The 27,631-nt window shown below is 42.6% G+C and overlaps 2 protein-coding genes and 1 long non-coding RNA gene across 4 annotated transcripts in view; 2 read left to right on the top strand and 1 right to left on the bottom strand.

The window, feature by feature from the left end:
* The window catches only part of LOC118088618 (protein zyg-11 homolog B), a 26,380-nt gene extending 15,546 nt beyond the window's left edge, over nucleotides 1–10,834 (top strand). Inside the window, exons 7-14 of the mRNA XM_060276903.2 lie at nucleotides 560–659; nucleotides 2,795–2,845; nucleotides 3,970–4,131; nucleotides 4,955–5,002; nucleotides 6,705–6,902; nucleotides 6,995–7,047; nucleotides 8,438–8,535; nucleotides 9,566–10,834. Coding sequence (XP_060132886.1) covers nucleotides 560–659; nucleotides 2,795–2,845; nucleotides 3,970–4,131; nucleotides 4,955–5,002; nucleotides 6,705–6,902; nucleotides 6,995–7,047; nucleotides 8,438–8,535; nucleotides 9,566–9,729 — 874 coding nt within the window. The 3' untranslated portion in view covers nucleotides 9,730–10,834. The remainder of the gene's footprint in view (nucleotides 1–559; nucleotides 660–2,794; nucleotides 2,846–3,969; nucleotides 4,132–4,954; nucleotides 5,003–6,704; nucleotides 6,903–6,994; nucleotides 7,048–8,437; nucleotides 8,536–9,565) is intronic.
* LOC148685046 (uncharacterized) lies at nucleotides 8,072–14,402 on the bottom strand. Its single transcript, XR_015951041.1, has 3 exons — nucleotides 14,231–14,402; nucleotides 12,851–12,917; nucleotides 8,072–8,281 (listed from the first exon to the last, which is right to left on the bottom strand). It is a non-coding gene; the product is annotated as an uncharacterized LOC148685046 (long non-coding RNA).
* LOC118088228 (protein zyg-11 homolog B) lies at nucleotides 12,836–27,631 on the top strand. Of its 2 annotated transcripts, none has more exons than XM_088674052.1 (14): nucleotides 12,836–12,906; nucleotides 15,796–15,961; nucleotides 16,839–17,593; nucleotides 18,262–18,402; nucleotides 18,615–18,791; nucleotides 19,793–19,857; nucleotides 23,460–23,559; nucleotides 23,648–23,701; nucleotides 23,839–24,000; nucleotides 24,398–24,445; nucleotides 24,814–25,011; nucleotides 25,091–25,152; nucleotides 25,536–25,633; nucleotides 26,652–27,631. In XM_088674052.1, exons 2-14 carry the CDS (start codon nucleotides 15,949–15,951, stop codon nucleotides 26,840–26,842), a joined length of 2,064 nt encoding a protein of 687 aa, XP_088530178.1. In that variant the 5' UTR covers nucleotides 12,836–12,906; nucleotides 15,796–15,948; the 3' UTR covers nucleotides 26,843–27,631. The 2 variants fall into 2 exon arrangements, with proteins under 2 accessions (XP_088530178.1, XP_034977477.1); XM_035121586.3 differs by lacking the exon at nucleotides 12,836–12,906 and adding an exon at nucleotides 14,299–14,456.

Here is a 27,631-nt window from a genome sequence, read left to right as displayed (position 1 = left end):
CGGCGGGCGGGAACGCTGAACTCGCGCTCCGCTGGGCTGGGCTACACCTCCGCCCACCAGCCCTGCTTCTAGGGAGGGGCACAGCCCGGCGGAGCGCGATTTCGCCGTTCCCGCCCACTTTGTGGCCCCTCCCCTTCCGTGCCTTGGCCCCTCCCCTTGCCCCCCCCTAGTTTTGATCCTGGGTACGCCCATGGTGGGTGGTGCGAAGACCAGCTCTATCACATTGCTGCGCTGAAATGGCATGCCATTTTGCTTATTATAAGTAGCTAAGGCTTGTGTTTTAAAGTTCTTCTGTATACTTTTGTCCAGTGCTTTTTTTCTGGGGGTGTGAATCTTTGTACTTTTGTCCATTTGCTGTATTTTTCCTGATTTGAACTATTAAATGGTGATTTTCTTGAGTCAAAATGAGAGTACCCCTAAACTGTTTTTTTAATAGAAAAAAAGCACTGCTTTTGTCTTTGTAGCAGTGACCTAGTCACTTCTGTTTCACTGCCAATAACAGATGGTATGGTTTTATACCCCCTACCTCCAGATTTGTGAACTTTCTGTTGCCTTTCAGGTTTGAAGCAGCCAAGCTTGTCATGCAGTGGCTTTGTAACCATGAAGATCAGAATATGCAGAGAATGGCAGTGGCTATCATCTCCATTCTGGCTGCAAAGGTGGGATATTTTATTTCATTTGTTTTTAAAACTTATTTCCTGCCCTTCATCGTAGACCCCAGGGTGGGTTACAGCTGTAAACACCTAAAATGAGAAGCATAAAATGCAGTTAACGATCAATTTTCTGATAGACAGTTTCCCAGAGTGAAAAAGAGCCATTGAGGGCTCTATATGCCAAAAGCATGTAGCAAATAGGAGCGCACATCTTTTAGGACTTGATGCTATATGGTCTCCAAATGTTGAACCCAACAAAACTCTGGCACCTGCATTTTGTGTGCTGCCACTTACAAACAGTATTCAAGGGCAACCCCAAGTAGAGTGTGCATTGCAGTAATTTAGAGAGAGGGTCTGGACTAGATGAATCCCAAGCCGGAATTAAGATTGCCGGAAGAAATATCAACAACCTCAGATATGCAGATGACACAACCTTGATGGCAGAAAGTGAGGAGGAATTAAAGAACCTTTTAATGAGGGTGAAAGAGGAGAGCGCAAAATGTGGTCTGAAGCTCAACATCAAAAAACCCAAGATTATGGCCACTGGTCCCATCACCTCCTGGCAAATAGAAGGGGAAGAAATGGAGGCAGTGAGAGATTTTACTTTCTTGGGCTCCTTGATCACTGCAGATGGTGACAGCAGTCACGAAATTAAAAGACGCCTGCTTCTTGGGAGAAAAGCAATGACAAACCTAGACAGCATCTTAAAAAGCAGAGACATCACCTTGCCGACAAAGGTCCGTATAGTTAAAGCTATGGTTTTCCCAGTAGTGATGTATGGAAGTGAGAGCTGGACCATAAAGAAGGCTGATCGCCGAAGAATTGATGCTTTTGAATTATGGTGCTGGAGGAGACTCTTGAGAGTCCTATGGACTGCAAGAAGATTAAACCTATCCATTCTGAAGGAAATCAGCCCTGAGTGCTCACTGGAAGGACAGATCGTGAAGCTGAGGCTCCAATACTTTGGCCACCTCATGAGAAGAGAAGACTCCCTGGAAAAGACCCTGATGTTGGGAAAGATTGAGGGCACTAGGAGAAGGGGACGACAGAGGACGAGATGGTTGGACAGTGTTCTCGAAGCTACCAACATGAGTTTGACCAAACTGCGGGAGGCAGTGGCAGACAGGAGTGCCTGGCGTGCTATGGTCCATGGGGTCACGAAGAGTCGGACACGACTAAATGACTAAACAACAACAACAGAGTGAGGGTTATTAGGGCACGGTTCACTGTGGCTAGGCTACCCTGTCCTGGAATGGCTGTAGCTGGCAAGCTAGCTGTAGCTGGAAATAGGCCCTCTGTGCCACTGAAGCCACCCTGACGTCCAGAGACAAGGTGAATCTAGGAGTACCCTGGGACTGTGAATCTGGATTGGGAGTGCACTCCAATCCAGAACAAGCCACCTACTTAATGTTGGGTCAGCTGGGGCAAGAACGATCCCCAGGCATAATGCAGGAACGAATCCAGCCCATCTCTCCCATCAGCGTTCAGCGTGCAGCTCTAGGGAGTTCTGACAGTCCTTTCCCGACGATTTATTATGACTCATGTCTTGGAGACACTGAGTACATATTCAGAGTCCAGCAGAGATAAAACGCAGATGGAGCCATGCTGAGGTTGTGTACTAAAAGCTACTTTATTAAGTGTACGGCAGAACAAAAGAAAACATGTCTCCTCTCACTGAGAGAAGTCCGAAGAAAAAACAAACGGAAACAGAATACAGCAAACATCTGCTCCCGTGATTCCAACAATCTTTGCTGGAATGCATAACATAGGCACATGACCTGCACAGTGAGAGGAATGGAACCTAACACTTAATTCCTGGACTTGGGATCCGCTAGTCCAGAGTATCTCCTCCTTGTTGGGATTCAGTTTGTTTATTGGCCTTCATCTAGCCTGTTACTGCCTCTAGGACAGTGATCAAGCATCTACATAGCTTCACCTCATTCAGGTGGCAAAGAGAAGCAGGGCTGGGTGTCATCCGTGTACTGGTGGCACCTTGTCCTCAATCCCCTGATGACTGCTATGCTAGCTTCATAAAGATGAAGACATAGGCGTCCCCAATGCAATGTTTGCGCTTAAGTCCCAAGGCCCTTTTAACAGTACAGTAATCTGATATTTCTGCTTTTTTGCTTTTTTGCTTGTAGCTTTCAACAGAACAAACAGCTCAACTTGGTGCAGAGCTCTTCATTGTTAAGGTAAGAGAAGTGCTAGCACCTTTCTGAAATGCTATCAACATGTAACATTCTGTCTGCAATGTTGTTACAGCTAACAACTAACCAACTTAAAAATAGCTAAGCAACTTAAAAATATGTATTGGAAAAATGAGAATATTAAATGCTTTATGTTGGAAGTTCTTTAAAAGTATTCTAATATGCCTGGCAACCCCATTTAGCAGCAAATGTAGAGGCAGAAGTGACTGGTGTTATTACTTCAAATCCAGGATGGGGGCAGAATCCATTGAGTTTACTCCTTGAACTTTGCTTTTGACCTCTAGCATCTGTGGATGTATTGCTGTTTCTGGTGTTGAAAGGTCCTTTATTTATTAATCATTGTGCTCAAGAGGACAAAGTGCTCTTCAGTGTTTTACATAACAGGACTAACTGTGTAACATTAGAGGGGTAGATCATGCTGCTCAAATAAGTTAATGTGCAGATTGATGTGCAGACAGCCTGTGGATTTAGTACCTGTGGCTCTCTAGACACTAACTTCCATGTGACCCACTCCCTTGTCAGTCTTGGACCCATAAATCCATGATGGATCTAGCGTTCATACGTATCGTCTTCTAAATTGGAGGATAATTTGGCTTCTTGAATTAATTGTGAGATGGCAGGATTCCCCAAAGACCTTTGGTTGGCATTAGATTAAAGCCTTTCTAGATTCCTTTTCCTGAGTGTCTGTTCCATATGATGGCATGACCTTCACTGTGGGATTGAGGCACAATTCCATATATACTTACCAAGGAGGAAGGCTCATTGAACTAAATAGGATCTGCTTCAGAGTAGGCATGCAAGATGGTTGCACTGCATGCCTGTCTTTAGATATAGGACAGTTGAGTTCGGATTGTAGTGTTTCTGTGAGTTGCTTTGAACATACTTTGGAATTGTGGCATATAAATAAACTTGATGATTTGGCCGTAAATTAGAGGGGAGCCCATTGCATAAGACATTGGGGGTGGTGTGGTGAAAGAAGCATCTGATGGCTTCTCCCCTTTATGTGTGTTTGTTGCTGTTTGTGTGGTTTGAGCCTCCAACAGCTGGATTTTGAAATGTGAATGTCATTTGCAAAGGCACCTGTTTTTTCCTCTCTCTCTGTCTTTTAGCAACTACTTCAAATTGTGAAGCAAAAAACTAACCAGAATGTAGTAGACACTACTCTTAAGTTTACACTGAGTGCACTTTGGAATCTTACTGATGAGTCCCCAACCACATGTCGGCACTTTATTGAAAACCAAGGGCTGGAACTCTTCATGAAAGTCTTGGAGGTGAGAGCTGCCAGTTCTGTCTGCCAGTCTATTTCTGCATCTGCCTATTTCTGTATCTGCAGATTCCAGCATCTGCACAGGGAACCCTGTAGGTTGCAGTCTGCAGGTCTGGGCAGCATCAGGTAGGGTCTCTCTGCTCTTGATAGATAGAAACCTATAATTGCCATAAAATAGTATCTGCCAAACCCACTGCAAATAAGATTGGACAAGCTGCTGCTAGCCCTGGGAGATGGGAGGAAAGCAATTGCAGGGGTTTCTGGGCTCAGATGAGAGGTGCATTCTCTGCTGAACATCCTCTGTGCCCAGTTCCCCTTCCCAAACAATTGTTTCATAGGCTAAGGGGGCTTGGTGGGCCTGGCCCAACGCATTGTGGGAGGAAGTGAAGAATTGAATTGGGGTTGTCTCACCTCTGTTCCTGTGGCTGTTCCTTAAGAGGAAAATGCTTTCTAGAAGGCCTCTTCCTTCCTCTGCTCTGGGACCACTGGAGGAAAGCAAGGGAGGAGAGCCCTTCATGAATGTGCCCACTCCCAAGAAGCAGCCATAGCAAAAGAGCAATGCACCCCCTTCCATTCCTCTTAAGGCTCACTCCAAATCCTGCTCTTCTTCCTTCCCACAGTACCCCCTTAACTAAAAAGCTTGCAAGTGCTGCTTGGTGTATGCTTCTTCCTATCCCAGCCCTTCTTAGTTTGGGGGCAGTGAAGCTGGGGTGTAGGGGCTGAACCTGTACTATCAAGGCAATAATGAAATATTTAATGTGCAGAAACCCCACAATTGGTTACAAATCACTTACTAATGGTTGCATATACTTCGTTTTACTTTACAGTCTTTTCCGTCGGAGTCTTCTGTCCAACAGAAAGTGCTTGGCCTTCTGGTAAGATGAGTGGAAGAATATATATTTTACCAGGGCATTGGAAATGCTAGTTTTCTCTTCTCTCTGCCAATGTCTTCCCCTCACCATCCTGACATTTAACACTACACGGGATACATTACGTTACATGTTGTTCCGTTACTTTTCAACCAAACCTTATTCCTGCACCATTTCCATTAGCTTCAGTTTTATTGTAGGAGAATATAAGACACCCCCCCCAAGTGGCATTTAACATGTAGACTGAACCATTGGGAGTAGTCATTAGGCAATTTGGGGCAAGGTGCCATCATTTTTTCTGATGTTACATGGCTCTGTTTCTTCATAACATCTGAATTAGGAGAGGCTGCACAGGCTTTGTGCCAGTGCCTCGATGTGGGCAAGTAAGTTGAGTTTGAATTCCAGCAAGATAGAGGTGGGGGAGTGATTTCTGTGTCCAAGTGCCAGTTGCACTTTCTGTGAAGGAGTAGGTGTGCAGTTTGGAGGTGATCCTGGATCCAGCTCTGCCACTGGAGGTCCAAGTGACCATCTTCCATCCGCAGTCATTCCCGTGGTCTGTGGAGTAACTTGATCACAGTCATCCAGGTATTGGTAACTTCCCAAGAGTGGATTACCCTTGCAGTGGGCCCAGAAGCTGCCGTTAGTGCAATTGCTGCATTGTGATTGTTGAACAGGAGTGAGATCTTGCCAGGATATTGCATCTCTGCTCAAAGGTCCGCACTGGCTGCCAATTTACTGCTGAGCCAAGTTCAAGGCCTTACTATTAGTATATACAGCCCTTAACTGCTTGGGACCAGTTCACTTGAGTGAGTGCCTTGCCTCCCCTCCAAATATGTCCACTCAACCACTTTGATTTGCAAAACTTGCACTCTAGCAAGTACCATACAACATGCTCTACCTCTGGAATAAGGCTTTCAGAGTGGCAGCGCCTGTGCTCTGCCTGTTCTACCTGTTAACATTAGGCAGACACCCTCCTTCTGCTTGTTTAGATACCTGCTAAAAACTTTTGTTTCTGCAAGTCAGTCTGGACACATGAACAAGTTATGTATAGCCATTTAATTTTTTTGCTCATTTTACTTTTATACTGATAAATGTTTTAAATTGTTCTGTGTACATCACTTTGGAGTTGCTCGATTAAGCAGGTTTTCAAATTTTTATTTTGAAAAATGACAACCTAGTTTAATTTAGGGCTGTATGCAAATCCTCCCCCCTTGGAATTGTACAGGCATGCTCACAGGCGGCTGGGAGGGGGGCATTTCCCCAACATTCAGTGTTTATGAGCCAAAATTTGTTGCCACTGTGGGAGGCCCTTACCTTTAGCAGTTGTGATGGGAACAGCTTTTCTGTTTTATTTGTTAAAACTATGTTGCTGAAAATGTAGCTGCTGTGTTCTTAAACCCCCCTCTCCCTGGCAATGACCTCCAAGCAGTGTCATTCATGGACAGGTAGTGGCGAAGCATGCTGGCCGCTCTGAGTTATTCATGCACTTGTCACTCTAATAACTTATCTGTAGTAATGATTGAAAATGTACAAGTTGGAGCAGGCTGATCCCAGCTTAGTCTAATTTGACATGAGACAGGTTTGATGTTCATTATGGCTCCAGCTTTTATGAAGAGAACAAGCATATTAATGTCAGGTACCTTTATATATACACACACGCAACTGTTTTTCATTCATTTTGAAATCCCTCCTTCTTGTTCCCCTGTAGAACAACATAGCAGAGGTTAAAGAGCTCCACTCGGAGCTAATGTGGAAAGACTTCATAGACCACATCAGCAAGCTGCTGCGTAGTGTTGAGGTGGAGGTCAGCTACTTCGCAGCAGGGATCATTGCTCACTTGATATCACGAGGAGAACAAGCCTGGACATTGAGCCGCAACCAGAGAACCTCGCTCCTAGAAGAGCTGGTACAGATGCAATTGAAAACACTGCCCATTGTTAACTCCAGAGCAATGTTGTTAACACGATTAGTAATAGTGCTCCTTCCCTTGTCTTGCAGCATTCTGCCATTTTGAACTGGCCTACACCAGAATGTGAAATGGTGGCTTACAGGTAACTACAGACTTGACATAAACCTTGAGGAAATATGAAGGTTAACTTGCTGCACATTGTATTGTTTCTATCTTAGTTCAAGTGTTCTGGCTTGTGACAAAGTCATGTTGCTAGTTAACCATTAAAGCTTCAAGCCTATACAGTGGACCCTCTAGTTATGTACCGCTCTGGATACGTAACTTTCGGGTTACGAATGCGGCAAATCCGGAAGTGTATACTTCCGGGTTTTGCCACGCACGCTGCGTGCGTGCACAGAAGTGGTGCCTCTGCCTACAGACTTTTTGGGTTGCAGGCAGACCCCCGGAACGAATTTAATTCATATCCGGAGGGTCAACTGTACACATTTACCTGGGAATAAGGCCCATTGAACTCAGGAGGAGTTATTTCTGAGTGGATGTGTGCAGGTTTGCACTGTTCACCTGCAACACCTCTGCAGTGCAATCCTGTGCATGCTTACTCAGAAGTAACTCCAGTTGTGTTCAGTGGTGGTTATGCTCCAATATGTGAAGTATTATAGCCCTACTGAATTTAGTCCTAATGCTGCTGACACAGATTATAGCAATTAATATAATTGCCGTATACTCTAATGCTATGAACAGGCACATAAAATTACACTGACATTTTCTACATGTGTCTTGGAGGAGGCCCACTGTGGCTTTTAGCAGGGAATGGATTGACTGGGTGGGTGTTGAAGAAAGTGGTAGTAAGTGACACTTCTGAAGAAAACCTCTGTGGACCTTGAGGTGTTAGATAACTGCCACCCAGCCACAGATATTCAGGACATGAAGAACCATTTGGCTAATAATTAGTTACTGTTGCTGTAATTCTGCCTGGCAATGTATTAACTGGGGGATGAACTACCACACAGATCTGTGTAAAATGTTTTTGCTTCTTTCCCCCCACCCCTGGAGCAATAAGGGTGTGAAAAGAGCTGCTTAAGCTTTTCCTTTGGACAGTTTTTCTGTTCAAAATTGCCATTCTTGGCTGATTTCCTTACTGCAAAGAAGATGCAGGCAAAGAAGATGCAGGCATATTGCATTTAGTTTGTGTCTAAAGATTTCTACTTGGTTTCTCTCCCTTCCTTTGTTGGAAGTACATATCCCTGTAGAAATGATATTGAAGGAGTGCAGTGATGAGATTTAGCTGCACATCAGACGGTGCTAGGCTGTGCATGGATTCCTGTGCCCATAGGTTAAGATGTTGTCTCCTCATGTACTCCAGTTTGGAACAAGAACTGCAGGTCAGAAGAAAATGGAAGCAGTTTAGGCCTCTTTATGATTACCCTCTTTTTCACAAGCTAGGTAGATATTTTAGCACAAAATAGGCTTGTGTTGTAATAATGTTGCAAACATATCAGAGTGATGAGAACTCTTTTTATTCTCATGAACAGGTCTTTCAATCCTTTTTTCCCCTTGCTTGGCTGCTTCATGACTCCTGGAGTACAGCTGTGGGCAGTGTGGGCCATGCAGCACGTTTGCAGCAAAAACCGTATGTACTGAGACAAAACTCTACATCTCAAGCACCTCTTTCAACCTGTAGTTGGAGTGATTTCTACCTGTAGTTGGAATGATTTCTAGACTCTATATAACTTTTGTGATCTTGTGCCATGTCTCTGCTTTAGCACTCCATTTTCTTTAGAGAAAGCAATCTGACAACAATTCTAGATATTATATGTGATACTTCACATCAGATAAGCTCATGGGTTTTAACACAGGTTAAAAATGCAGAGTTCTTGTTGTTGTTGGTGGTGTGTGTGTGTTCTAAATATATATGTTTCTATGTGTCGATGTGAATCAGTGGATGGAGTCTTAGACTTTAATTAGGATAGTGAGGCTGAAATTCCTCAGGCTATGAAGCACTTGACAAATCTCCCTCTCTCAAATCTACCTCACATAGGATAAAATGAGATAATAGCATGCATGCTGCTTTGAACTACTGGAATAAAACTTGAAAACAAATTGTGATAAATGCAGGGGTGTGGTTCCAGCTTTAAAGAGGGGGGAGGCTTAGACTGGGAGAGATGAGAAGGTTCTGTGATGTAGGAAGACAGGCTTGGAAGAGCAAGGAGCTAAATCAGGTTGGAAGGAGCTTAGAAGTTTTGTTCATCGCCTCTCTAAATCCACGGAGGTGGGATTGCAGGCATGTGGGAGAATTAAGCTGTCCCTTGGCCTCTTTTGGATTGGATTCTTAGTCATTGTTCTCTCTCTTCTACACCCCCCTCCTGAGTCTGAGCATGTGGAAGAGACAGTTTCCATTCCTGAAGCATGTAATCGGCATCTGCAAATGCCACGTGAGGACATCCTTAATGGTGGCTTTGCAACTGCTATCCCTTCAATAAGAAGAGCATGGAGGAGGACTGTTACTATAGTTTGCAAAATAATTTTGCAAAATCCCTTTGCACTTATAACCAGAACTTAAATTGTAAGAGTTGTGCGAAAAGTGATGGGAAGTAAGTATCTAAATTCAAGGGACTTGACCTAACTGAATTTGTTTCCCCTCTTCTTTGTTGTTGTTTTAGCTGCTAGGTACTGCAGTATGCTGATAGAAGAAGGTGGTTTGCACCACTTGTTTAACATCAAGGAAAACAGCCAGACTGATCCAGATGTTCAGCGAATCGCTATCTCGATCTTAGATAGTTTAGAAAAACATATCTTGCGTCATGGGCGGCCACCTCCATGTTAAAAACAGACAGAAGCTAACCCAAAGTGAAAGAAAAATGTGATGGGGAATAGGTGTGTAAATTATCCTCTAATAATCCCTTATGAAGTATCTCTAGTTGGAATGGCTTCTGTTACATTGATCACCTTTGAAGCTTATTTGCCAGCTGTTGTGGAAGCAGGTACAGCACACGGCTGGCAAACATGGTCTTTAATGGTCTCTGCAATTGAAGGTTTTCACAAGGATGTAGGATTAATTCCTAAACTGGTTGTGTGTATTGGATCACCTCTGGCTGTGGAAAAGTGGAGACTGTACAATTCAAATGCACATCCAAAATGAAACCTCTAGGAATTTGTGAGTTCCAAGTACAGAAATTCTGTTTCTGCTTGCTTCATCCCTTCAAAATAGTTGCGTTTTAAATAGAACTGTTCACCAACTCAGTATTTGAATAGAACTACTTGTGCTTGTAACTTCAGCACTACTGAGCTCAAAACAATATTATGTATCCACGCATTAAAACACAACTAGTTATGAGTAAGGTGACCAAGGATGTCTTGTTCCTCCAGGGACCTTTTCAATCCATATGGAGCCTTCAGAATTTGTTTTACACACATTCTAGCAAGGGCACCTGAGTTATGAATTGACAGTTTATCTTCCCCTAATATGCTGTAGTGATAATCTGCTTATAGGAAGAAACTAGGTTCTGTTCCAGGCGAGCCAAAGGCATGGGTGGGAAAGGAGTGAACTGCATTTTTTAAAATGAAGAAAAAAGAAAAAAAACACCAGTGCTATTACACTTACTGAAACACTAAGGGTAACACCTAACAAAAAGGGTAGGAAAACTATGGAGCTCTCCACCAAAAGGATGGCTAAGGTGGAAAGAACTTCCTCAGCTTATGGGATCACACAAGACCAAGAATATCTGATCACCTTATTTATGACAGACTATTACTTGCTTTGCTGTTTCTCGTAAATACTCTTTTGTCAGTATTTGTGCAGTGAACTGTATGTGCAAGGCACCCCCCTCCTACAAAATCTCATCCAACATCCTATGTAAAGTCTGGTGTAAATTACATTGTTGTGTGGAGTATTCAGGTTTTACATAAAACTTTCCATGGTTAAAAACTTACTCTGATGTGTGTAATCTGTGAATGTTTTATGGGACAAAATGGAAATTGTAACAGCATGGTATAAAGTAGAGCTGGTGGAAAGCAAACTATGCCATGAGTTAAGCTTCTTCTTTTCTAATATGTTGCTTTGTAACTTGCTTCATAAATGAGGAAAAAACCAACACCAGTCTTCCCTGCTCATGCAAGCTCTGATTTAACATTGCTAACACTATAGCATGGTACCATATATTGGAGTGTTAGCCTTGTTATGGGTGGTGAAAGTGGAATAACTGCTTAGTGGTGTGCAGCATATGTGCATGTGTTCAAACAGGACTTTAAAAGAAGGGAGCTCTTTTTAGTAACCTTTCACACTAAGAGTGCACTTTAATCAAAAAAGCTTAAGATTCCTAAAATAATGGGGCATTGCATATAGGAAAAGAGAGCCTTATTTTGTTGTTTGATGAGCTCTGTAGTACTGTGCTAGCTGTCATTGGAAATGGAGAAACAGTGAATAAATATTTCAGCCAGAGACCATAATAATAATAATAATAATAATAATAATAATAATAATAATAATAATAAATACAAATATCTGTTGCCACCAGCAGCAAACTAACAGAATTAAGTTTGATATAGAAACCTGACGCAATAGTTTTATTAATACAAATGTGTGTGCGGTTTTAGCATCAATGGTTTCAACCTAAACAACCTTATGAATAATTGTTAGAACTGGACCACCTGTCTACAACCTTATGAGGCCAGTGAGAATTTATGTACAAGATCATAGTCAATTATTTCTGTATATTGGGGGGGGGGGGAGAGTAAGAATTGCAGTAGGTCTTTCATCTGTCCAGTCTTCAAAATAGAAAAATCAGTTTCACATGTTGTATCCATACTTTTCTAAAACAGGAGTAATTTTGGGTTGCTATTTTCCAAACCTTTTCAAGGTCTAAAATAGTATCTTTCCTGAGGTGGCCAGATCTGTACATAGTATTCCAAACATACTTTACACTTGCTTATGTTGAATTGCATTTGGGATTCTTCTGCCCATTCACCCCATTTGGAGAGATTCTTTTGAAGTTCTTCACAATCCCTTTTTATTTTAGCTACCTTGAATAATTTTGTATCATTAGCAAACTTTGCTAACTCACTGCTCACCATGAATGCTACATCATTTATGAACAAGCTAAAAAGCATGGGTCCCAGTGACGATCCTTGAGGGACTCCACTTTCTATATCCCTCCGTTTGGGTGAACTCTCCATTTTTTCCTACTCTCTGTTTCTTAACTGGTTTCTGACCCACAGGAAGACCGCTTCTAATATTGCGTTACTGCTAAACTTAGTGGGGTACTTTATCATAAGCTTTTTAAAAGCTGAAATACACAATCTCCTTTTCAACACTTCCCTCATTCTTAAGACACTTCCTCTTTTAGCTAATAACTGTACCTTTGCAGTTGCATCACTACCTGCCCCATACCTGATGTCACATGGCTTGAGGAAACTAGCCTCATGGATCACATTAGGACTTCTTATGGACTTAATTAGGCTAGTGGACTAGAGGGTCCTAACCACTTTTCTAAATTTAAAGCTCTGGTTAACTTACCTCAGCTGCTAAGGGAGCTGATTAGAATGGGAGTGCTGAATAAACATAGATTAAGCTCTCCAAGATTGAGCAACTTAAGTGCTTGTTATTTAACATTCAAGTTCTGATCATGGTTGGACTGTAGGCCAGCCAAGCAGCAATCCTATTGGCATTCAAACTTTGGAGCAATTATTTTTATTTTGTTGCAAGTATAGGGTTACTTCATCCTGGTAATCTGTGGCAAAACAGTTTGAGTGACTAGTGAAGGTGCACTTATTTTTATATATAAAATTACCTCATGGGCTGGGGTCTTAACAAACAAGGCATGGATATGAATCACCTTGCATACGACATTTATGCCCTTGTCCTTGTACAGCCCAGATTAGTTTATAAATGAAAGAGCTGTTATTATTATCTGTGCTATTTTTTTCTAGAAAAAGATGCTGGAACTCACCATGAACGCCTCCCTTGTTCTCTTAGAATGGCAATGCAATGGTGCCCACCTGAGAAGTGAGTTCCGGCTGGAAAAAAAGCCAATTATTATTGTTATTATTACCCCACCTTTTTCTTTCACAGGACTCAAGGTGGCTTGCAGACAGAAACAAGGCCAACTTAAAGCTTAAAAAATATATTTTCAAAAATAAAAAAATTAAAGCAACCTTATCAGAGCCCTCAGGTCTCAAACATATTCTGGTTTAATAAGAAAAATTTAAAAATTGTCCAGTAGCACCTTTAGAGATCATTTTTTGGACAATTTTTAATTTTTTCTGATTTATTTGAACTGCGTCAGACCAACACGGCTATGTACCTGAATCTATATTCTGGTTTAATTAATCAGAATTTAGGTTGTTGCCTGTGTTGTAAAGGGGTCCTTCTCTGGGACGGAACCCAGACCTCCGGCAGAAAGCCCTTACTGGCTAGTAAAATGACAGAGACCAGACCAGAATTCTAGTGAAAAGCAAGCCTGATCTTTATTAAAAGCTGTTGCAACAGGGTGTGCCCCCCCCCCCCGCCCACACAGGAGGAAGGGGAGAGACCCAGAACAAAGGTGTGCAAGCTCTTATATAGAAATTTTGAACTGCCCTAGAGTCCAAGACCGCCCCCGGAAACATCATAGATACATCACAGAAGGGGTGTAGCCCAAGACCACCACCCCAGGTCTGTTGGCAGTAATCTGAGCATCCTGGACCCTGCCCCATGCCTCCTCTTGCCCTCTACCAAAAACCCATCAAGTGAAACAAAAGAGATATTTACATTTCCCTATTCCCCAACCGAGTCATTCACACCCTTTTGTCTTCATCTGGGTTCTGGCCACTCTCTTGTCATTATAACTACTTAATTCCTGAATCTAGGTCACAGGTCACAGGCTCACACCCTGTTCATATCTTGAATGTGCCCTTAAGACAGGATTTGTGAGGACAGGATTTTGTGCGGAAAGAGGCAATGGGGAGATTTCCATTTTGACCTTTCAGAGAAATATTGAGGTCAATTCATTCAGGACCTAAACTGTGGGGTTTCAAACGTGTGGTTTTATATATATAGTTATGAACCTTAAAATTATAACATCTGGACTAAATTTGCCATTTCAATATCAAACTTGAGAGAAAAGAGAAAAATGTAAAAAGAAAATGTGTGCTAAGCAAGGTCTAGCGCCCAAACGACTGTATTTATAAATTTGTGACCTAAGAAAGAGAAGCAATGGCTACTCCCATCGGCCTGCATCCATTACTCTACAATCTACTTTGCTCTCTTCTAGAGGGCTCCCCCACTCCCCCATTCATCCAAAGGAGGGGGAGGACAAAAAACCCCTACTCGGAACGCGCATGCGCCTTACTTGCACCCTCTCCCTCGGAGCTTAAACGGCGTTCCTCCCTCTTCAGTCCGTGCTGCGCCGTTTCCGGTGAGCGCTTGCCCGCTTTCCGGTTGCTTCGCACCCCACCCCCTCCACTCCCGTTGGCGGAGTGAATCCCGGCTCCTCGTTCGCAATGGTGCGGTTCCTGCACATCCAGAACCGGCAACGAGCCCCACTGACCATCTGCGGGGACTGTCCTGCCGTGCAGGTGGGTGGGGAGGCGGGAGGGGGGCGCCTTCCTGGGGGGGAAGCGCGGGGACCTGAGGAACGGTTGACTGGGGAGGGAGGCGAGGCGGCGGAAACAATGGGCGGCAGGAGGAGGAGGGAAGAAGTGCTGGGGTTTCGAAAGGGAGGACTCGGGGGGCGGTGTGGGGCCGGAGCCTCTGGGGAGAAGACTCTGCCAGGAGGAGGAGGAGGAGGAGGAAGTTGTCCCGGAGTAGTTCCAGTACAGTAGTGGACTGAGCACCACCGACTCGCATCCCCGAGTTTTTTCGGGTTTCCAGAAAAGTGGCTGCGTTGGCTGGTTGTGGTAAAAAGAACCCGGAGACTTGGGATCCCTGAAAGACCCTCGCGCGTTTTGTTATGGCTGGAGTTCTTGGACTACGAGCCATCTGGTGGATCCGCGAGATTGCGCACACAGCCTAATAAACTCGCGTTAAAACTTTAGGGTCCCACCCACGAGGCTGGCTGGCTTGGGGAAAGGGAAAAAGCGAAGGTTTCTTTCATAGGTCCGCTTGCCATAATGATAACACCACGCTCATCTACTGTATCCGGGTTGCTCTGCTGTGGGTGTTGCTGCTGCCAGGGTTGCTCAAGAGCAATCCTACTAAACATGGCTACACAGAAGTAAGCCCTAAGAAATTCAGTGTGAGGCTTACCCACAGATCGCTGTAGCCTTAGCCATCTGATTGCGACAGCTGTTGGTTTATTTATTGAATTAATTTGTTTTTGAATTTGTTCACATCTCATCCTTCCTCCTGGAGCTGCCCAGGGTGGTGGATAAACCCACAATTTAAAAACAAAAAAATAAAACACTCATAAAATAATTAAAGCATTCTCAAAACTCTGTAACAGTTAAAAACACTCTTCCTTCTGGTGATCTGGGGGTTGCCAAGAACCTTCCTCTTTAAAGTTAATGATGATGAAGATTAAGTGGAAGTGGAGAAGATACCTGGTCTTAAAACCAGATCTTGCCCCCACTGTATCCCATGTAAGTAATGGGGATAGCTGCAGTGTGGCTGGAGACACACATCACATTTACTATACCCATTTGGGGAGTGTTAGTCATATGGGAACTTGCTATAGGAGTGTTAACAATCCAAGGATAAGCATTCTACAATCCTGAGTAGGGACCTGTTAGGAACATTCATAATAATAATTTGTACTTGCTCTTTTTTTAGTATTGTGTGCTTCACTTAGTGATGGATTAGATACTAAATGCAGATATATAAATTTATTACGTGTACTAAATCAAGCCATGTATTAAGCCACTTTGTGATCCTAAGGAGTTTCTTACTGATATGCTGTTGTTTTTTTATGGGTGATAGGCAGAAGCATCTCCATATTCCTTAGTTGACATCTGCTTGAATGCCTTGGTTGCCGATTTAGAAAAATTCTGTATAGAACGGCCTGATGGGTCACTGTGCTTGAAAGAATCTGAAAGGCTTCCTCAAGAAGTGGCTGATCGCTTGCTGCAGACAATGGCATATCGAGGTAACAGTTCTTTTTGTGCTAGCACAAGTGATCTGAACATTAGGTCATTCACAGACAAGAACAGCTTGTTCTAGCTAGCTCATTCTTCTGTGCTGTTTCCCTTCCCTTCCTATAAAATATGCATATCTAGACCATATTGAGCTAGAGGTCTTATGAAATCCTCAAAGGAGCAAAAACTTGGATAAGGATAACATTAAAAATTATGCCCTAGGTATTAACATTTATTTATTTATTTTATTTATATCTTGCCCTTCCTCCCAAAGGAGCCCCAGTCTGTAACTTAGCCATCACATTAGCTTCACCACCATGTTTAGATTTAAATGTAGTTATTCCCAGTGGTCAAGTAGTGGTCTGAAACATGCTGCTTAGTAATATCCCTCATGCTAGGACAAGCAGCAGTAGAATAAACTGCAAACATATGCAAGTTAAGCATATTTGCATATAGCTCAGTTGGTAGAGCACGAGACTCTTAATCTCAGGGTCGTGGATTCCAGCCACACATTGGGCAAAGATTCATGCATTGCAGGGGGATCGACTAGGTGACTCTTGTGGTCCCTTCCAACTTTTAAGATTCTATGTTATGCTTCTGTCAGGAATAGTCTATTCCCCTTGGAGGATAGTCCATCTGGGTTATACTGCCATCTAGTGTTCACAGGCAGAAAATGCAGAGTTGAGGAAATAGTCTCTACCGTATCACACTGAATAAGTCGTCAGTCCATTTTCTGCTTCCTGCTTCCTGGTGGTTCTATTTCTACTCACCAGTTTCTCGCCTCACTTTTTGGACTATTGCCTACCATGTAGTAATACAGCCTACTTTAGAAACGACCAGATTTCAGTATACTTGCTCTGACACAGGCTTGTTTTCCTTTCCTAATAGAACTGTTGAATGATGGCACTGTCGGCATTTTCCGAGGCAACCAGATGCGTTTGAAGCAAGCTTGTATCCGCAAAGCAAAGATTTCAGCTCAGTCTTTCCGAAAAGCCTTCTGCCACCATAAACTAGTAGAACTGGATGCTGCAGGGATGAATGACACTGTTACTGTTGCAGATGTTGTGAGTGGGCTTGGCAGCAGTGCATGGATTCAGAACAACCTTCAGTGCCTTGTCTTGGACTCATTAACTCTTTCCCCTACAAATCCTTATGAACGGTGCTTTAGTCAGTTGTCTGGTCTTCGTTCTTTGAGCATTACCAATGTGCTCTTCCGTGATGAAGATTTAGCAGAGGTTGCTACCCTGCCAAGGTTAGAAAGCTTGGATATCTCCAATACTTCAGTCACAAAAATAACTGCACTCCTGGCATGCAGGCATCGACTTAAGTCTCTAACTATGCATAGCTTGAAATGCTTGAAAATGCCTACACCAAAGTTCTTAGACGTAATAAGAGGACTAAAGCATCTGATTCACCTTGACATCTCAGATGAGCAGCATTCCACATCAGATATTGCCTTTCGTTTGCTAGGCCAAAAAGATATTCTGCCCAATCTTGTGTCTCTGGACATTTCTGGAAGCAAATACATTAACGATGAGGCTGTTGAAGCTTTTGTCAGACAACGGCCAACAATGCGGTTTGTGGGATTGCTCGGGACTGAAGCTGGGTACACAGAGTTCCTTTCAGGAGAAGGAACCTTGAAGGTTTGAAGGTTTTAAATGTTCTATAACTAAAATGATACTGTACTTGAAAATCTAACAAATGGTTTGGGAGGGCAGTTCTTATTCCAATTTGCTTGTAGCCTTGACCCTACATCACGAGTTATTTTTTATTTGGAAAAATAGGTGTGATATTAAAGAATGAATTTAAATGAAATAATAAATTTAAAAAGGGAAATGGAGATTCCTGTCTGTGTGCACAGCAAGTTGTGCAGCGCATGGAGTGGAGTAGCTCTGAAAAGAAATTGTTACTGTCTGGAAAGAAATAGAACACATTAAAACTGTTCAGCTCCATTTTTGCCTAAGGCCTCTGACTAAGCCGAGGTTAGTCTTCAGGCATATTCACTTACCACTTTTCTGGACCCTCAGAAGTGAGAGGGGTGTTGGCATGACAACACTTTGGCTTATCCGCACTATAGTAGTTCTTTTGGGTCATGCTAGTGCATCACAAGGGATGGATGTATTCCAGAACTGCAACCCCACCTCATTCCAGAGTTTGTTTTTGTAAAACACATTCTGATTAGGTTTAGATCTTCATACTTGGTGGATCACCATGTTACTGCAGGGCTTTGTTAGCTACTGAATTTATTAGACCTGAAATGACCATTTTGAGCCTAGTTAGTGAAAATAATGAATTATTTGTATGTTCAAAGGTATCGGGAGGGGAAAATGAAATGCAGATTTCGGAAGCTTTGAAACGCTACAGTGAAAGGGCATGCTTTGTGAAAGAAGCCTTTTTTCACCTTTTTACTCAAACATGCTTTATGAGAATTACAAAGCCTGAAATCCTAAAGGTAAGCCAGATTAGTTTGAATGCAATAACTTCTTGCTAACTATTCCATTGTGGCCAAATTTTATAAATATTACTTAGTCCATTAGCTCCTATCTCCATTCCCCAAAGATGTAGACCTCTGTTTATTCTCATTCATCCATCCTTATTTTTATTGGATTTTTAATTCCATTATGTGCTGTGCTGAATTGGTTCTTTGCATATTTCATGCTGCAGCTTGTGATCATTGGAATGAGGAATCATCCTTTGGACTTGGCAGTACAGTTAACTGCTAGTGCCTGTGCCCTTAACTTAACAAGACAAGGCTTAGCAGCAGGCATGCCTGTTCGCCTGCTTTCCAGCGTGATCCAGCTGCTCCTCAAAGCCATGGAAACCTTTCCTGAACAGCAACAGGTAAGGGTTTTGTGTAGGATACAGTTACAAGTCAACAGCCCTAATAATAGAGCAGATCTTACAACATCTATTATACCAGTAGGAGCACAGTAGGAGATTTGCTGCTCAGATCAGGGCACATGAATGATAGAACAAATGGTGCACAAGAAAATTACATGGATTTCTTTTCTATTCTCCCTAACTTTTTGTCAGCTTTTAAAATGCCACCTGTAGCCACAGTTTGGAGTGAGAGGTGTGAAATGTTGGCTCTTTCATGACATTGTGTTATGTTTTTTACATATATATAACTATTTGGGGGCTGGGGAGTGAGCAGATGTAGCATGTGTGATGCACCATGTGACATAGGTAGAACACACTGGCTCAGTTCACACAACTGTTGCCCTCTCACATGGGTGGGGTGACACACTCACTGCCTCAACACATACACAGGGTTCTGATTGGCGTGACTGTGAAGTGGCCCAGTGTGGGTTTAATGTTAGAAACTAGAGAATGCCTGTCCTCCATGCAGCTGTTAACTCTTCCAATATATAGCTCTTCTTCCATTTAGTGCCCAGTCTTTGACTTCGGGAAAGTCAAGGTTCTGTCAGAAGTATAGCTCAGAAATTGTCTTACCTCTGCTTCCATAATGCTGAATAATCTGATCCTGTCCTAGATAATTATCTGTTTTAATTTTTTGTTCTGTATGTTGATGACTTGAGTTTTGTTTCATTTGGAGGGTTTGAGCTGTAGGGTGGTACTCAACTAAGTTATGTTCCTAGTAGACCTATGGAAACCAATGAACCTAAATTAGTCATACTCATGAATTTCAATGGAGTTCAGACACCTAAACTCATGCTCTTAAGCTGCAAAGCATTGAAAACAGGCATTCTTGAACCATCTATCCTGTAAAAATGGATTAGCTTCAAATATTGTAAACTGCCTTTGACGAAGGGTGGTATATAACTTGAATAAGAATAACGAATACAGAACCCTATGGTGCTGAGTTCTTTCTTTCCATATAGCTCCAGAAGAACTGTCTTCTTTCACTATCCAGTGTCAGGATCCTGCAAGACGTTCCATTTAACAGGCAAGTGACTCCAATCTGTTACTGTACAGTAGGAATAGACAGCTCTTCCCAGTATAGTCTGTCTTCCCCCTCACTCAATCTCTAGGATTTCTCCTTTCTGATGAAGACACACCTTCACTTTCAGACATGGGCAAAAAGAACTTTTTAATTTCCCTGCCTGCCCAGTAGGAGGAGTTCCAGAGGCTTCAGTAGAGTGTTCCCTCATGCTGCCTTGAAGGCCAGTGCAAATATGATACCAGATAAACTAAAGTTGCTTACCCAAATGGTAGTCCATGTGACTAGTTGCTTCACTTGAGCATGCAGTATTGATGGATGAAGGACATTAGCCAGGACCTGACAAATGGGAGTAAGTGGCCAAGGTGTATAACTGATATAACTTCTGTTGCTATTCATCTGCTGTGTGAGAAAGAAGGAGGGAGAGACAAGAGGCCATAGATTAGTGGTAAAGTTTTTGCATACAGAATGTTGTTGTTGTTGTTGTTGTTTAGTCGTTTAGTCGTGTCCGACTCTTCGTGACCCCATGGACCAGAGCACGCCAGGCACTCCTGTCTTGCACTGCCTCCCGCAGTTTGGTCAAACTCATGTTCGTAGCTTCGAGAACACTGTCCAACCATCTTGTCCTCTGTTGTCCCCTTCTCCTAGTGCCCTCCATCTTTCCCAACATCAGGGTCTTTTCCAAGGATTCTTCTCTTCTCATGAGGTGGCCAAAGTATTGGAGCCTCAGCTTCACAATCTGTCCTTCCAGGGAGCACTCAGGGCTGATTTCCTTAAGAATGGATAGGTTTGATCTTCTTGCAGTCCATGGGACTCTCAAGAGTCTCCTCCAGCACCATAATTCAAAAGCATCAATTCTTCGGCGATCAGCCTTCTTTATGGTCCAGCTCTCACTTCCATACATCACTACTGGGAAAACCATAGCTTTAACTATACGGACCTTTGTCGGCAAGGTGATGTCTCTGCTTTTTAAGATGCTGTCTAGGTTTGTCATTGCTTTTCTCCCAAGAAGCAGGCGTCTTTTAATTTCGTGACTGCTGTCACCATCTGCAGTGATCAAGGAGCCCAAGAAAGTAAAATCTCTCACTGCCTCCATTTCTTCCCCTTCTATTTGCCAGGAGGTGATGGGACCAGTGGCCATGATCTTGGTTTTTTTGATGTTGAGCTTCAGACCATATTTTGCGCTCTCCTCTTTCACCCTCATTAAAAGGTTCTTTAATTCCTCCTCGCTTTCTGCCATCAAGGTTGTGTCATCTGCATATCTGAGGTTGTTGATATTTCTTCCAGCAATCTTAATTCCGGCTTGGGATTCATCTAGTCCAGCCTTTCGCATGATGAATTCTGCATATAAGTTAAATAAGCAGGGAGACAATATACAACCTTGTCATACTCCTTTCCCAATTTTGAACCAATCAGTTGTTCCATATCCAGTTCTAACTGTAGCTTCTTGTCCCACATAGAGATTTCTCAGGAGACATATGAGGTGATCAGGCACTCCCATTTGTTTAAGAACTTGCCATAGTTTGCTGTGGTCGACACAGTCAAAGGCTTTTGCATAGTCAATGAAGCAGAAGTAGACGTTTTTCTGGAACTCTCTAGCTTTCTCCAAAATCCAGCGCATGTTTGCTATTTGGTCTCTGGTTCCTCTGCCCTTTCGAAATCCAGCTTGCACTTCTGGGAGTTCTCGGTCCACATACTGCCTAAGCCTGCCTTGTAGAATTTTAAGCATAACCTTGCTAGCGTGTGAAATGAGCGCAATTGTGCGGTAGTTGCAGCATTCTTTGGCACTGCCCTTCTTTGGAATTGGGATGTAGACTGATCTTCTCCAATCCTCTGGCCATTGCTGAGTTTTCCAAACTTGCTGGCATATTGGGTGTAGCACCTTAACAGCATCATCTTTTAAAATTTTAAACAGTTCAGCTGGAATATCATCACTTCCACTGGCCTTGTTATTAGCAATGCTTTCTAAGGCCCATTTGACTTCACTCTCCAAGATGTCTGGCTCAAGGTCAGCAACCACACTACCTGAGGTGTACGAGACCTCCATATCTTTCTGGTATAATTCCTCTGTGTATTCTTGCCACCTCTTCTTGATGTCTTCTGCTTCTGTTAGGTCCTTACCACTTTTGTCCTTGATTATGGTAATCTTTGTACGAAATGTTCCTTTCATATCTCCAATTTTCTTGAACAGATCTCTGGTTTTCCCCATTCTATTGTTTTCCTCTATTTCTTTGCATTGCTCATTTAAGAAGACCCTCTTGTCTCTCCTTGCTGTTTTTGGAAATCTGCATTCAGTTTCCTGTATCTTTCCCTATCTCCCTTGCATTTTGCTTGCCTCCTCTCCTCCGCTATTTGTAAGGCCTCGTTGGACAGCCATTTTGCTTTCTTGCATTTCCTTTTCCTTGGGATGGTTTTCATTGCTGCCTCCTGTATAATGTTACGAGCCTCCATCCATAGTTCTTCAGGCACTCTGTCCACCAAATCTAAATCCTTAAACCTGTTCCTCACTTCCACTGTGTATTCATAAGGGATTTGATTCAGATTGTATCTTACTGGCCCAGTGGTTTTTCCTACTTTCTTCAGTTTAAGCTGGAATTTTGCTATAAGAAGCTGATGATCTGAGTTACAGTCAGCTCCAGGTCTTGTTTTTGCTGACTGTATAGAGCTTCTCCATCTATGGCTGCAGAGAATATAATCAATCTGATTTCGATGCTGTCCATTTGGTGATATCCATGTGTAGAGTCGTCTCTTGTGTTGTTGGAATAGAGTGTTTGTGATGACCAGCTTGTTCTCTTGACAGAACTCTATTAGCCTTTGCCCTGCTTCATTTTGAACTCCAAGGCCAAACTTGCCAGTTGTTCCTTTTATCTCTTGATTCCCTACTTTAGCATTCCAGTCCCCTGTAATGAGAAGAACATCCTTCTTTGGTGTCATTTCAAGAAGGTGTTGTAGGTCTTCATAGAATTGGTCAATTTCACTTTCTTCAGCACCGGTAGTTGGTGCATAAACTTGGATTACTGTGATGTTAAAGAATGTACCAAGTTCTATCACAGGCATCTCTAGTTAAGCACACATCATGTAGCAGGACTAGAAAATCCCGAGACCTTGGAGTGCTCTTGCGAGTTGAGTAGACAGAACTACACCAGATGAACAAGGGATCTATCTTGTTCCTTTTCCCTATGCCTTGGATTGAATGGCTCAGTTGCTTAGTAATGAGAGACCACTTCAAAAGCTTCTGCTGCTGTTTGTGCTGATAAGGTGGGGTGGGGAATGTCAAGAAACCCTAGTTACTTACCATGTTTTTACAGCAAGTAGACAGCAATGTCTTATTGAAGGGGGGTGTATAGCTCTGATCTCAATGCCTTGACTGGTTGAACACTTCTTAGGAATAGTCAGTTTGGTTCTCCTTTTATTTCTGCATACAAGAAGGCTAGGTTTGGGTTGTAAGCAGGCCCCTCTCATCTGCACTTTGCCTCAGGACAGGATTAATCTCTGCTTAAAAATTGGTGAAAGTGAAAGGGGGAAACTGCTTTATCATTCTTGTTCTTTCACTATGACCTGGTTTAGAGTTGCAAAGTGTATACTCTAATAATGCTTTTAATTTTTAGGTTTGCAGCTGCGAAATTTGTTGTCCAGTGGCTTTGTAACCAGGAAAACCAACATATACAAAGAATTGCAGTTAATATAATCTCTATCCTAGCACTTAAGGTATGTGATTTTACATTTTCATCTAGTGCATCTTTATTATCAGAAGCTCTTCCACATACGGATTTCAAATATGTTGTTTGTTTTTTAGCTTTCAGATGAGCAAGCAGCACAACTTGCTGCCGAGTTCTACATTGTTGTTGGGGTGAGTTGTTGCATCTCCGTTTCCCATAACAGTGAGCAAGGTTTAAGAGGGTTTGGGGAGGAGAGTGCAAGGTTGAAATTTGCATTTCATGTATAATTGTTCTGTATAGTTAATGATGTCGTCCTCTTCCTTTACAGAAACTACTTGAAATCGTTGAACAGAAAATAAATCAGAATGAATTAGATACAACTTTCCATTTCACACTGAGCGCACTTTGGAATCTCACAGATGAAGCGCCAACTACGTGTGGGCACTTCATTGATAACAAAGGGTTGGAGCTTTTTATGAGAGTTTTAGAGGTAAACGTGGTAGCTACCTTTCTAACCAGTTGACAAATACAATACTTTTGTTGTTTAGTTGATTAGTCATGTCTGACTCTTCGTGACCCCATGAACCAGAGCATGCCAGGCACTCCTGCCTTCCACTGCCTCCCGCAGTTTCGTCAAATTCATCTTGTTCTCTGTCGTCCCCTTCTCCTTGTGCCCTCAATCTTACCCAACATCAGAGTTTTTTTCCAGAGAGTCTTCTCTTCTCATGAGGTGGCCAAAGTATTGGAGCCTCAGCTTCAGGATCTTTCCTTCCAGTGAGCACTCAGGGTTGATTTCCTTCAGAATGGATAGGTTTGATCTTTTTGCAGTATGGATAGGTTTGATCTAGCTACATAAGCCTAATAATTAAACCTATTTCTCTTTGCAGACTTTTTCATCTGACTCTTCAATACAGCATAAAGTTCTTGGCCTTCTGGTAAGAGCAGAATGAAGTGCAGTGTACTAGAATTGTTTTAAAAGTTAATGTGTGCATTTTAAAGGTATTAAATCTGTCATTTATTATTAGAGTAATCCTCCATGCTGTTCTCTTTTCTGGCCTTCATGAAAAGGTGGGAAAAGGAAGTTGATTTTTCTCCTTAAGAGTTGCTATAGCAATGAAATATATACTTCTGGTTTTTTTTTTATTTGCTTGAGGTGCATGACACTTCTCAACAACTAAAGAGATGCTGGCCCATCCTCCTTTGAGGGGAAATTTGTCCACTTTCAATAATAAAGTGACAACGAATTAGCACGGCATTTGCCAACTTGTGTTTTTCACGGTTGTATTTTTTCTATCTTCATCAGAACAATGTAGCAGAAGTGAGAGAGCTGCAGTCCAAGTTAATGCAGAAGGACTTCATAGATCGTGTCAGTGAACTGCTAAGCAGCGCCGAAATGGAGGTGAACTACTTCTCAGCCGGGATTATTTCAAACTTGCTATCTAGAGGCGAACAATCCTGGGCATTGAGTCAAACACTGAGAAGATCCCTCATTGAGAAACTGGTATGGTGACTTAGATTCCATAGTTATTTCGAATGTTTTCAGTGTTGAAAAAGTTGACACTTGGTTCTCTCTGTTACAGCATGCAGCTCTGTTGAAGTGGCCGACACCAGAATGCAAGATGGTAGCCCTGCCAGCCTATAGGTATAACCCTAGTCAAAATATGCCTTGGCCAATAATTATGTATACAGTCTATGGTTACCTGGCAAGCAGGGACCTTCTGGAACATATCAGAAGGGAATAGCCTCAAATGTTCTAAATAACTCGCATAACATTGAACCTTTTTGCTGATATGTATCTGCCAAGCGAACAACAAACCAACACTTATGACTTGTTAGATGTTATTAAACAGATACCAGTATATTTATTGGACAATTGTAATTATTTTTACTAGATCAGTGCTATGTACATAAATAGTTCTGCAATCCATCTTCATTCCCTTGCCTCGAACATCAGTTCCTCCCACCTTTTCTCTGCCAGCCTTAATGCTATTCATGATTCTTAGGCAACTCTTCTTCAATCCATAGGTCCCTCAAGCCTTTCTACCCGTTACTTGACTGCTTTGCATTACCTGGAGTGCAGATTTGGGCAGCATGGGCCATTCTGCACATCTGTTGCAAAACCCGTACGTATGGATGATTTTCTTTTAATAAGCCTATAACTTTCAAGTTCAACCTGTAAAGCCTGTTGGGAATGTCCATGTAGCTCTCCCCAACCCCCCAAAAAACTTGGCAGAAGATGCAATGTAATTTGTACCTTTTCAGACCGAATGCTTTGGTGATCAGCTCAGTCCCTGCATTTTTTTGTCCATGCTCAGAGGGTGATTTATGCTGCTCCCTTCTCTCCCTCCCTCCTCCTATTATTGCAATAAGGTATTCATACTGTGAAACTGTGGTGGGAGTTAAGTTCCTGCTGCCTTTAACTGCAAATGCATCTTTAGAATTTTCCTGGCAAGTATGTGAGGTCTACCAGGCCCCAGATGTGTAGAACAGGTAACTGGGTTTGCCGGTGCCTTTTCACACACACGGACTTTAGTTCTCTCTTACCTGGTAATTGCAGCATGCAACATGCTTCTGTTTGTGCCACACTATAATAGCTATTCTGTTAGGAGGGTTGTGTGTCTAGAGAACCCTGTCTTGGTGTAGGGAAATAAACTTATAATTCCTTCAGGGTGCATTCTTACCTTCAGTTATGTCACACGAACTGCAGCAATGAACACCTTTTAAACTCCGTACCTCTCTGCAGAAATACAAACTGAGTACAGTTGTACCTTGGAAGTCGAACGGAATCCATTCGTTCCAAAATGTTCAGAAACCAAAGCACTGCTTCTGATTGACTGCAGGAAGCTCCTACAGCCAATCAGAAGCTGCAGAAGCCCCCATCAGGCGTTTGGCTTCCAAAAATAGTTTACAAACCGGAACGGTCACTTCTGGATTTGCGGCGTTTGGGAGCCAAAACATTTGAGAACTAAGCTGTTCAAAAACCAAGATAAGACTGCTGTGTCTGTGCTTAAAACTTCTGTGTTAAATGAGGAATCTCAATGGCCTGAAGTCAGGAGTGAAGTGGGAGTAGAAATGAAGCTAGAGTGGTTTTGTTCCATTCATGTTGGATCATCTAATAAACAGATTTTTGTTTCTCTTCAGCTGCCAGGTACTGTTCCATGTTAATAGAAGAGAATGGGCTGAAGCATTTATATAATATTAAAGAAAATGACCAGAGCGATCCAGATGTCCAGTATCTAACAAGCGAGATACTATCTTATGTGGACACTCACATGAAATATTATGGGAAGCCTAAACAGCGAAAGGAGATACAAGCCAAGTCAAATGGATAACCGAGGGCACGGCTATTTCTTTCATTCTGTAATGTGCAGAAGCTGCGATGGTGATTTCTTAATGCTTTCTCAGGCATTTCTGATCAAGATGGTCCTCCTTGTAAGAGCTGAGGATACTTGTATGGCATGCACATCTGGAAGTCTCAGACAAGTAGCTTTAATTTGTAACTTGCCTTCTGAAAAGGGAAACGGGGCACCATCCCTAGAGAAAACTGCTTAGTAGCTGACTACAGGGCTTGAAAAGTCTGTTGGTTTCGTAAGCCACCAATTTCATATGGTGGTGGTGGACACTGCAAATGGAGGCTTTAAAAGCTACTTGTTCTCTTGCCAGGAATCTCTCTTCTTGTCAGTCCAGGAACTCTTCCATTTTTTGTCCATGCCTTACCACCAGTAAACTCTGTATTGCTTGTGGTAGCCGAGAGAAAATAGGATTGGCTCAGCCTTGGAGAAACACTTCTAAAATCCCATGCGGTGAGGGAAGAGGGGTTTTGAAAATCCTGGGCAAGGGAGCGGTAGGTTGTTTCAACTAAAATGTTGAATTAGTCTTCAACAGGCTGTTAAGCCAGTCCAAAGCGTTCATGAGGGGCTTACACACATTCTATGTGCATTTTGTACAGGGGAGATTCTGGCTTTGTCAATTGTATATTGCCACAACCCAACACAAAAACCCTGTGCATCCACATTGTTTATGAGTGTACGCAAACTATTTTTGTACTTGGAGGGGGGAAATCTTTCAAGATACTTTCTAGGTTTTCATACTTAAAATAAAAGGCATGTCCAATGATGGTA

This window comes from Zootoca vivipara, chromosome 7, assembly GCF_965207765.1.
Source record: "Zootoca vivipara chromosome 7, rZooViv2.hap1.1, whole genome shotgun sequence".
Taxonomy (NCBI): Eukaryota; Metazoa; Chordata; class Lepidosauria; order Squamata; family Lacertidae; genus Zootoca; species Zootoca vivipara.
This window is presented reverse-complemented; position numbering and strand designations above follow the sequence as displayed.